Here is a 12,140-nt window from a genome sequence, read left to right as displayed (position 1 = left end):
CTTTTTGAGTAGTTGTCACTGCATTTTCATTTCATGGATGTACAGCATCCATCTTGCTACTAAAATGACAGAGATTTTTAGAATGCTAATAATTAAACTGGGTATTTGCAAGTAGGAGATATTCCTAGGTAGGTTTATGTTAAGAACAGAGGCACTCTCCAGGCATAATCCTGAAGTAGAAGCCTGCTGTATTTATGCTGCTAATGGAGGATGTAAGAAAAATAACCAAATATTAATAAGTAATAATAAGCAATAAATAAAAACAGGTTGCTAATGGGGCATTAGGAATGACCTGTCTTATCACCAAAGATATTTAATTTCAACCCCGCTTGCCAACTTTACTCTGTCCTATTTTGCCTACGGGTCAGCATGCAACAAACCAGAGAAGATGCTTCACATTCCCACCCCCTTCACTTGCAACCCCAGCACAAGATGCTCATTCTGTGTGGCTCTCCAGCACACTTATTTCATGAAACTCTCTATCATTTGAGCCTGCCCTTTCTGATCAGTCAGCCAGGACTGAAAGTGGCTGCAAAGGGCATGGAAATGTGTTCAGGCCTCACCTCCTCAGCTGAGAACATCTTGCCTGCAGCTCTGCACAGAGCAGGTGCCTCGCAGCGATCAAAGGACTGCCAGGGTACAAACAGTTTATTCCTAACCCAGAGTTATGTTTTGTGAGTGAGTTCACCCCTGCAAGCCCGAGTGGGTGCTGAGTCTCTCAGGAGATGCTCTCCAGTGATTAGTTCTGCTGGGGAGCAGGTGTTAATATCTTCAAATGGGATGCAAATTTACTTATAGCATTTGCATGATGCTATTCTGAAGCATTAGTACACTTGTTGCCTCACACAGTAGTGGACTGCATCAGAAATGGTGTTTGCTGCTGTCTTGTCCCCCTTAAAATTGGAAAGAATAAAGTGATTTGCAGCATGAAGTATTTCTGGAATACAGCAGCAAAAAAAGAAAAAGTGCTTCCAGTTCTTCTCTTGGTTTCTCCCTGTGGGTTGATGAAAGCACATCAGAAATTTTTCTGGGCCAGTTCAGCAAGGAGAGCTCTGTAAAATTCGAGGGGTTTATGTGAATTAGAAGCTTTGTCTGCTATTTTATTTGTTCCTCTCTTTTTGTTCTGACAAGGACCAATCCTTTCCTTCCCTCTGCATCTGTTCCTAATGCCGTGGTAGAAGGCAGAAAATGCTGGTGAGATGCTGTGAGAAGAGTTAATGCTCACCTGCCTTTTCATAACATGCCCTGGGACTTTTGTGTGGATTATGTAATAAAAGGGGAGGGTTATTTCTGCTTTCAAGACCCTCCAAAATAGTGCCTGTCACTGTGAGAGGAGCTGTCCATGAGGCCAACAGCACTCAACTCTCCTTTTGCCTTTTTCCTGTCCCTTTCTGCTCTCTTTTGCCCTCTTGAGTATCAGTATTTTACGGACACTATTTGCATTGTTGGGCTAAAAGCATGCTTGAATTGGCTCAAAGTAATACTAGCAAACAAATCTCAGGCATTGACCAAAACCCTTTGACTGGGAAGACTGCACACAATTACTGCAATTAATTTCTCATTTAGGCATCTGAAGGGAGAAATCAACTGAAAGGAAGAAGCAAGAGCACACTTATCATGCAAAATGCTCTGGTCTGCTGGAAGAGAAATTATTCAAGTCAGTGAGAAATGCAGGCCTTTGCCACATCAGGTGTTTGCACAGATAAATGTTGGGTACGAATCAAAGAAGTTTCTCACTGTGAAGGCTGTCTCAGGCTTGTTGGAAGTGCTGCTGATGATGAGGAGCTCCTCCTCATCATCTTCCAAGGGTATGGAGTTCAGTGGCACCTTAGGACACCTGTTACTTCAGCACTTCTGCATATCTGAAGGATATTTGAGGACAGCTCTAACAAGCAGACTTGACATTTTGAAAAGCTCTTTTTTTCCCTGAAGGCATTTGAAAAACTGACGTCTTTTGTTCCAAAGGGATGTTCTCCCTCCCTCTCCTTTTCTTCTCCTCCTTCCTTTTTTCACTTCCCTTTGCAATGACCTTAGGTTCAGCAACTGCCTGAAGAATGGCCTGGTGTGTGTCAGGTTCACACATTAATTAGTACAGATTTTATCTGAACTAGCTGTGATAGATCATTCTGCCAGCTCCAAGCCTGCACGTGAAAATTGGCATAGGTAGATTTAACTCACAGTGTGTGAAAAGCAGTTATTTACTCTCACTCATCTCCTTTGATTACCTTCAGTTTTTCAAGGTCACAAAATGTATTTGCTTCTTGCTGGGGATAATTTCAGCAGCATTTATTTAATCATTCCAGAGGGTTTCTCTCACTCACAGTGCTGGGAGCATACTCAGAGCTCCACATGGGCACGGGGTGGGGAACAGAGTCTGCAAGCTCCAGAAATGGAACAGTTTTGGGGAATAAAAGACAGATTTCCTTGGCATGGAGGAAACAGGTTGTATTTGGATTTGTTTTTGGATTTGTTGTGTGTTCCTGCTCTCTAAGGCAGGACAGGGCACTGGGATGGGCAGAGCCTGGAGCACTGGCCAGGCACCCAGAGCACCTATGGATCCACCTTGGGGCTGTCCTCCTCATCCCAGCATCACTTTGACAAACAGTGATTAAAATCCTGTGCCATGCCCTGGCAGGCCTGTCTGTGCTGCTCAGTGCCCCATGATTTGCCAGCCTTCTGGGGGTTTTTTTTGCTCAAAAGTCAGCTCCTGCCAATGGTGCTGTAACACAAGTTGATTCTACCTTGGTTAAATTCAACATTGTGGCGTGGTATTTGAATATTTATCAAGCTGGGGAGAGTTAATGCAGTGTGGCGTTAATTAGCCTTTCTGCCTGTCTTGTTCCTTTTTTAGGTGTCATTCTTAGTTTAATAAATTAGTTTCTGGAAATGAAGTAGAGTGGATTGCAGGGTCCATGGATGGTTTGCTGCCCACCTTGGCCAAGATGAACACAGTGCTAAGAAAGCTCAGGGTGTGTCATCTATGGAGCAACAGCTGAAGAACATGGCAGCTTTTCCCCCCTCCCACATCCAGGAAATTCCCAAGAAAGTGTTTGTTAACGAGTTTACATGCTTTCCTCCCAGCTTTAACAATTGTACTAATGGTTCCACAGACTCCTAATCAAACTGCACAGGGCTCCTCGTTCTTCATGGGCCACTCATGTTGTTGTTTTAAATCCCATCACAGCTTCATTAGCTCAGCTTTCCGTGGCAGTTTCTGTTTGCAAGTGGTTTTCTCCTGAGTTGTGCAAAACCCACAGTTATGTTCTGCTGTTGTGCTGCCGGGGGGAAACTCAGCCTTGTACATGGGCTGCAATTCCAGGCTCTGTACTTCCAAACATCCAGCCCTATAAATTATCATTTAATTCCCTCATATGTCCATGCCCAGCAGTGAGGGTCAGTGCATGGCCAGTGCTGGAGGAGGAAATGGATAGAAAACTCTCATTTTCTGATATAATTCCCATTTTTTCCACTACTTAGCCAGGGTGCCACGATCGCTCAAGGCAGCACAGAAAGCAAACACTTCCTGAGGGTTTTGCCTCACGGGGTATCGCTGCTCTCAAGCAGATGTTGTAAAAATGTTCTGAAAATGCTGTCTGGAGACATCTCTGCTCATTTTATTTTTGTTATCCCCAGGAAGCAGAACCTCTCTACGCGCAGATTAACAGACCTAAGAAATAGCATTGTTACAGGCTTGTGGTGCTCCAAGACTCAAACGAAACCCAACAACCTGGCGGGCCTTTGGCTTTCATGCTTTTTTCCGATTGATTTTGTCTGACAAAGGAGAGAGTTTGCCCTCCTGGACTGGCTCTACGAGTGTTCCTGATGTGTGTTTTTGGCAACCTATGGCAGCACAAAACAAAAACTCTCCCTGCTTCTCATGCCACGAGTGCAGCCCCGTCCCCACAAGTGGTGGGTATCCAGACTAGGAAATCCTACTCCTCGGTCTTCTTTTAAACATTTGTCACCTTCTGTCTGCCACCTATAAATAATGAGCATCTGAAATTTAATGGGTGTTAGACATTCCTTTTCTTTTTCTTTCCAGCCAAAAGCAGAGTCTGTATGTAGCAGTGGCATTATCATTCAACAGCCTTTGTGGCACGAGTCGGCACTTTTTATGTCACGGTGACATGTTTTTCATCTTCATTTACATCAGGCTGATCCTGACCTTTTTTTTTTCCCTATGTAGACATATTTAAACAACAACAACAAAATACTGGTGGTGTCATTTTTTTTCCTTTATTTTTTCCTTTCTTTTTTTTTTTTTTTTAATGTATTTCTTACTCTGTAGTTTTGTATGAGTGACAGATCTAACAGTGAAACACCTCCTGCAGAAATGGTTCCCAACTTGAAACCACAGGACAGAACTCGGTTGTTTATCCATCCTTGACTGAAAATGTTGCCAAATGGACCTTTAAGTTCTAGCACATCATGAGGAAGAAATGCTGCTTTCTGTTGGAATACTCATGTTGTGGGTAGAGAAAGGACATGGAGTCCCACTGAGGAGAGACAAAAGAGTCAGTATTTCCTAGGAAACTCTAAACAAAGTGCAGAAAAGGAATATTTTTATTTCTTCAATATCTTGCTGCTGTAATGCTATGCAGACAAGTGTTTTCTTCTCTGTGTGCCATTTTTGATGAAAAAAAAAAATCATTTGCCAAATAATACTGGTATGCTTCTGGTTTAGGAGTTTGGATGAAGCGGACTTGACAAATGGGACAAGGACGGCATGGATTTTGGAATAACAAACTGACTCTGTGATCAAAATTGTTCATCTTTATCACTTTTTGTACATCAGAAAAAAAATCAAATGGGATTTTTATTTTATAACTTGAAAAAAAAATCTTACTGTTAAACTCTTTAAATGTTTAAGGGGAAATGGCTTTAAGGAGTTCGAATGAAAATTGCCATTTTTTTTTGTAAATATAAATGTTATGAAAATTCTTTTACTAATGCCATTACACAGTAGAGAAGGTAGCAAGTTGCAGTGCTTGGGAGGTGTGGTAAACCCAGTTTGTGGTTCTCACATCACATATGTTTTTTCACATGCTTAACAATAATGGGCTGAAGCTCAAGTGCATTTGCCAAAAGCAGTCAGCTTGTCAGCAACTAGTGAAATTAATGGGAACACATGATTTTATGGTCTAGCATTATCACATGGACATAATTCCACTTACAAGAGATCACTTTCCATTGACATTCCTTTGAGCCTCTGCATAAAAGTCATCCAAGTGTTTACACGCAGAACAAAAAGAATTTAAAACTTCCTTTTTTTACATTTATGAAGCAAAAAGTGCAGTGTTTGGGTTCATACGTTTAGCACATGATTTTCATAAAGAATCTATATATTTTTGCCCTACAGAGAATTGTTATACAGGTCAAATGTGTTTTCCTGATGTTCCTATGCAGTTACAGTATATTGAATTTAGTGGTTTAACACTAAAAAGAAAAATAAAAAGAAGAAAAAAAAAAGGAAAAAGGTTAAAGAAATCAAAGGATTAATCAGTTTTTAGGGTTATTGTGGAGATTTTGTTTTTAAATTGACACATTAGGATTTACATTTTTGTCATGATTAAAATAGGCCTGGAGTTATCAATGTTTTACTTTCTTTCATCTCTATTATAAGCTAAAAATGGTTTAGAAGGCAGAATAACTGGGGTGATGATTGTTGGTGTGTGCAACCAAATCTCACAACACAATCCCATTCTTTTATTTTGAATTAGAGAAATTAGAGAAATGTGCATTGCAGAATGTATGTGAGTGAGAAATTAGCTGTGAATAGACCTAATGAACCTGCAGAGAGGAGAATTTTATCTCCATCCACGGTCATTTGATGCTTGTTCCTTAGTCATGTGCAAACAGCTCCATAGCAAATCTTGTTTTCCCATTGGAAGGTAAAGTTTTCTAACTGAAGGAGATAATTTAAAACTTGGTGGATCGAGTGTTTCAGGATTAAAAGCAGAGGTAAAAGCGTTTCTGGAGGACCCTTCTGTCAGAATATTTTCCTGATTTGCACAGTGGTGCTACTTTCTTCCTCAGCAGCTTTTTTTTGGGGGGTTTTGTCCTGCGCATGGAACCAGAAACCCAGTTTTGGTTCATCACAGCCATTGGAGGTTTAGTGTCATCAGTGCATTTCCAGTTGTGGGGTGAAACACAGAGGAAAGAAGAGCTTGCTGTCTCAGAGGATCACATTTTTGTAGGAAGCAGATCCCTCATGGATAGGTGCCAAGGGAATGAGGCTGGAATTCTGGTGTCTCTGGGCCGTCACCACGGACCTTTGTCTTACTTTTGCTCATGAATAAAAACAGATTCTGGATTGTCTCGTCCTGTGATCGTCCTTGTCGTGGCTGGGATGCTGAGCTGAGAGGGCTGCACTGTACCAGTATTGTAGATAACTCCAATATCCAGCTTGTGCAATTGTTTAACCCCTCATCCTTCACTAGCACTAAATTCGTCACTTTAAATTTACAAACCAGGGAACCCCACCAGCCATCCTGTTACCATCCCCCCCGTAGCTTCTTGATCTTTACCTGTCATGAAAAGATATTTTGATAGATCGTAGTCATCCGAGTGTCTGATGGAACCTTTCATCTCAATAACGTACTGGGCACCTTCTTTGCAAAAATGTTTACTCCGTGGTTTTCATTCCGTTTTATTTCTGCATTCTGACACTTATTTTTTTAATAAAGATGAGAAAGATAAAATGACTGTTGCAGTACATTTCTAAACCTACTTTAACTTTACCTCAGATAACGACCATTTGTTAACATCTACGGGCACATTATTTTTAACTTTCTGTGTAATGCATTCAGCAACAACAACAGAAACCAACAAATTTTTAGAGATTTTCCATTAATTTCTGTAACACACCATGTAATACTGTTATGAATAAAACCATTAAAAAAAGGTGTCATTTCAGTAAGTTTGTTTCATAGCTTGTGCTCCTCTGGGATAATTCTGCCAGACTTAAAATGCAGTGTTTGTGTCTGGTGTGGCCTTTTTTTTTAACAGTGGAAATACCTGGGAAAGGAGAAAATCCTCAGTTTGGGGAATAACTAATCTTTAACACCAAGTGTTGCTTATCTTGCAAATGTGTAACTTGCTGATTTTAATTGCTGCCTCCACTTTTTTGCCTCTTTTTGGGTGTTTTAGGATGAGCATCCCAAAGCAGCAGGTATTTGTATCACCTCCTGTAAAATGCCACATTCCTGGGACAGCCAATGCTGTGTGATGCTCCCAAAGCTGGTTTGTCTTTGTGGCATGAAAAGCTGAAATTAATTTTGCTCTCTTTTTTCATTCGAGTGGGATTTGAAATTAAAGATGTGCATTTAAACATGACAGTTTTGAAAACAGAACTCCCCCCAAAATTTCCAGTAACGTGCACAAAACTGATAACAAAGCTCAGCTGAGAAGGAATTTTGTCATTCTCTGCCAAGAGAGTAATGCAGTAAAATTTAAGAGTAAGAAAAATATGTTTTATGTACAGGGAAAGAGAGAGGTGTGGATGTGTGCACATATATTTTATTGTATTTCTACTTTTCGATGTCTCATGCCCTCCTTGAAATGCCCAGTAGGTCATGGTGAAGCATTCCTTGCCTTTGTCAGTGAACATTGTTGAAATGCTTGGATCCCACCTGAGAATAAAGGTTATTCTGCTGTGGTGAAAGCACCCCAGTGTTAATGGCATTTTGATTTGTGTGTAGGTAACGGGACCCAGGTGTCCTTGGAAGGAAGAATGCAATCTCTGGTTTTCAACCAACTGCAAAACATCAACTTTAATGAGCCACAGCTAAGAGTGGATTTAGATTAAAATACATTTTTACAATGAAGGCTAAATCTGGTCTTGTTGATCTTCTTCTGGTACCCTCATGGTGAGGTTGGTTGAAAAATCAGAAAAATTGGCTCGTGTTGTACAGCTGTTGTGGAAACTCACGTTAAAAATTCAGAATGAGCAGGTTGGAGGTGTAACCTGGCAATGGTGAGGAAGAGGAATCCAAGGAGGGAGGGAAGGACCTGTTCTGTGTGCTCAGAAGGGGTAAAAATGTATTCTTTTTGTGCTGTAAATCACATTAATAGTGCTGTAACTCAGAGTCTCTGTGTTTTATATGAGAGTGCCCAGCTCAGACATGCCCACTTCAAGAAATGGTCCCAATTTAACCAGTGCTAATTAAGGCCATGATCTCCTGCAGTAATGAGAATTTCATTAGTAAACAGTTTGCAGAATCAGCCTGTGGTTTTCCAGCAGTGAGAACATTGTCAGATCTCTCCTTTCCATGTCAGTGGCTTTGGGAAAGCAGCTGCTTGCACAGACTGGGAATATGCAATTTTCACTCCCTCACGCTGGATTAAAGGCTGTGTTTTCTGTGCTTTAATCTCTGCTCACTGACAGTTGCTGCAACAGAGAAGGTAACCTCTTCCTGGCTGTTCTTTAGGTTGTGAAATATATTTTCATGCACTGTTTCCTTTTTTCTTTCTTTGCTTCCTGAAGAACTCCTTGTCCTGTCAGGTTCATATTTGTTGCTTTCCTGGCTAATGCTGTTCTCAGTCAGAAGAATGCCGTGCCAAAGAAATGGAAGGGGATGTCTGTTGGCAGTTTTGCACAGGGGTTTGAATCTGTTCTCCACAGTTCCCTCCCTGAGCCATCGTGGGATGCTCACAGAGCTGGAGGAACACAGTGGAAGTGCAGGAACAGCTCCTGGCTTCTCCTTCTGCTCCTCTCTGTGCCCTCCTGGGACTCAGCCTCCTGCTCCTGGCTCTGGGCTGGCGTTACTGCTGCAAAAACCATGATTTGTAAGAGTATTTCTCTCTTGTGCCGAGGTCTTCCATGAATTCTTCTCACACCAGTTTGCTTTTTGGGATCAGCCCCATTAAAAACCTTTATTATGTTGTTTTTAAATACCCCGGGTAAGACTGGCATGGGGAGGAATAAAGAGATGGATTTGGTGGGGGTTTTTTTCTGCTTTTACTTGCTGTCTGAAACTGAATTACACATTTCAGCTGATGACAGTGAGGAATATGGGGAGATATCCTGATAGGATTTCCTGAGGAGCTGTAACATGGCCTGTTCTGTCTGAAATTATCCTACTGCAGGCAGGAAATATCAGGTCTATTAGTGAAACAGCTCTCCAGCTATTAGTTTTTACAGCTTTAAATAGTCTTATCTCAGTGCATGTGTTTGCCCTGTGGCTCATCTATCACCCTAAAATGTTTTATCAGCACCTGAAAAAATCTCAATGAGAAGAATAGCCTCAGATGTTGCCCGTTCAAGGGGCTTTTAGATACAGAATTATTTTTTAAAAGGGTCTTTTTAAAATCTGATATTATTTGCTGGCTTTTCAACCCTGTTTCATAGCTCCTATAGCACCATTTCTATAAATACTCCTCACCAACAAAGAAAGGAAATCACAATAGATTAAAGGAAAATCAGGTTAACAGGCAGCAATCTCTGCCCATTCAGCCTCAGACATTTGTGAAAATAAAGGATTAGGAAGAATTACTGCCAGGTACTAGCTGAAAAAAAAAACCAACAAAAAAAAAACCTATTTATGTCATCTTTGTCTTCTCTAACAGTTATTAGAGGTGTAAGAACAGTGTCAGAAGTGATCTGTATTTGAAACGAGCAGAAGTCACAATGATGTGAGATGTTGCATTTTTTGTAAATTTTGTACTGTTTATTGACACACAAATCATGAGAACCTTTTTTTTTTTTTCTTTAAAAAAATGCTATTTCTGGTTTGAAAACAAGTTTGTGTGTGTTTTGTCTTGAGGTCTGATGGAGAGGAGATGGAGACATGGAGGAGTTTTCTTTGTCTTACCCTCTTACATCACTTTGGAGCTTTCAGAGTAGGTGAACCTGTGCCAGATTTGCCTCAGTCATAATGAGACATTATTTTTATTATAACAAAAGCCAGAGGAGGAGAATTAAGTTCAGCAAGGTGAGTTTTTTATGTCCAGGGCCTTCCAGAGACCAGCCTCACACCAGAAAATAACAGTTTTGGTAAAAAAAAAATGGTGATGCAGTGGGTTTGTTGTAAAAATGTGGAAGTATTCTTTGGTTGTAAATTCTACCATAATTTGCCACCTTATTTTCTTCACAATTAAAATTGGTGGGAAGCTTCTTTTTACCTTATTTGAATGAGTTTTTCCACAGAAGGAAACACGTTCTGAGTTCTGAAGCAGGGAATAAAACAGTTTTCTCAGAGGAGAAAAAGCAACTTTTTTGAAAAGTGCACTGATAATTCTGTAAACAGCTCCTTGCTGGCTCCAGCCTGATCCTTCCTTTCAGCTCTGATGTGTTTCAGTTTTTTCTTTTAACAGGAAACTGCCATTTAAAGAACCATCATGTTTGGTGAAACTGTAGAGGAATTATTTAGAGGGAGCAAAGGCTCCCAAGCTCGGGATGTGAACTCTGCCATGGATGTGTTGCACTTGCAGGCTCCATTTTCATGGTGGGAATTTGATTTCCAAGTGTGATAAATCCTAATTCAGCCAATTAGAGAGATGGTTTGGCACTTCAGCTCACCAGAAAGCCACAGTCAGCAGTGGAGAAGGAGCAGCAATCGAGAAGAGGACGACAATGGAAAATAGACAACATTCCCCCTGATCCATGGACCCAAGGAAGCAGAAAGTGAACTGTGCTTGCTGTCATAAATTTCATGTGTTAGACCCACCTCTAATTAAATCAGGTTGTAAATTATGTGTAAATCCTGATGGTGCTTTTTAGTTCTCTCTGAAAAATGTGTTGAGCTGTAGGAAATTCTGTCTCTTGGGTCCCTGCTCCTGTTTCAGCCTCACTTCTGGTAATTCACGATTCCTTCTGTGTGTTCATTCACCACTGAGATGAAACAAAGAAAACTCCACATGCTGGGATCACTGTCATGGTTAGAAGTTCTGTCTAGAGGGTGCTCTTTGTTTGTAATCTTGGTTTATCTTTTACTGCTGTTGAAATATTTGATGTGTGCTGTATTTCCCAGCCAGCAAAGGTCTTGTGGTTGGAGAGGTCTTTCTGTAAGTGGGGTTTTTTTTTGGTTCTGTTTTCTTTTTTGTCATGGACAAATGATTAACAACTGAATCAATTGTGCCAGAGGTTGAGCAAGCTGTATCACACAGGCACATCTTGGGTTCAGGCTGGGGCAAAGTCATTTGGAAGAAAAAAAAAATCAGGCACAAAAGGCAAACAGAAAGCTTTGCACAGCCCGAATCGTCTCCCCCAACAGTTTGTCCTCAATGTCCAGAGGGCATTTTATCACTGTGCTCAGTAACTCTGGGTTAAAAAAGGGCTGCCTGAAATACAATTTTTTATTTGGAGCAGATTCCCACAAGGATCCAGTTAATGCGCGTCTCTGTGTTAAATGTTATCATCAGGCTGCCAAGCCAGAAAGATGTCCCAGCCTGTTGCTGATGTTGCAGAGATGTGGCTCCACAGGCAGAATAATGTCATATGTGAGGTAACTGTGACACATTAAGGTGTAGCACTCATCCAGGTAATGGCACTGAGCTTGTTGGGTTTGTGTGTTATTACTGAACATGAATCATTATATGTATATCACCCATCATTGCCATGCTGAGCAAATTAAATTGTATTTACTCTTTGTATCACCATAGCACTCAGAGATGTGTCCCAGGGTGAGAGATTGTGCTGCTAAAAGCCAGAGTTGCACAGAGTCAGGCTCTGTCTTCTCAAAGATCTTGTCCAGCTAGAGGAAGGCTGGGAAAACACAATGATCATCCTGATTTTGTGCAGGGAAACACAGGTTCAGAGAATTTTGCTCTCTCTAAGATGCTTGCTGTAGGCTAAGACTAATAGGAAAATGACAGGAAAGAGTCTCATGTGTCAGGAATCAAAAAGCTGTGCCTGGAGGGAGAAGCAGCAGGAGGTGAAGGCTCAACAGGAACCAAAGGAAAACTTGCAGGTTCTGTCTGATCTGCCTTTGCACGCCCAGCTGAGCTGACTGATGGCCACCAGCCCATGGTAAGTTCTCAGCCCAGTCAGGACCATTTAAGAGAAAGAATGACTCTGTGTAGCAGCAAGAAAACACTGAGACATCACATTTGATACCCTGGCAGGTCCTGCTTTCCTGGGCTCAGGACTTTGGGGATGTGGAGCAGGGAATCTCTGTGGTGTGGCATGGCCCAGCCAGGGC

The 12,140-nt window shown here is 41.3% G+C and overlaps 1 protein-coding gene across 15 annotated transcripts in view; it reads left to right on the top strand.

The window, feature by feature from the left end:
• DAB1 (DAB adaptor protein 1) overlaps positions 1-6,313 on the top strand; it is a 417,660-nt gene extending 411,347 nt beyond the window's left edge. For all 15 annotated transcript variants that reach the window (XM_063166192.1, XM_063166188.1, XM_063166198.1 and 12 more), the window contains one exon: positions 3,634-6,313. Coding sequence is in view for 1 of the 15 variants with exons in the window: in XM_063166194.1 (XP_063022264.1) it covers positions 3,634-3,678 (45 nt within the window). In the remaining 14 variants the exon portion in view is untranslated. The remainder of the gene's footprint in view (positions 1-3,633) is intronic.
• Positions 6,314-12,140: the final 5,827 nt, after the last annotated feature.

The sequence above is a fragment of the Melospiza melodia genome, chromosome 11, assembly GCF_035770615.1.
Source record: "Melospiza melodia melodia isolate bMelMel2 chromosome 11, bMelMel2.pri, whole genome shotgun sequence".
Lineage (NCBI taxonomy): Eukaryota > Metazoa > Chordata > Aves > Passeriformes > Passerellidae > Melospiza > Melospiza melodia.
This window is presented reverse-complemented; position numbering and strand designations above follow the sequence as displayed.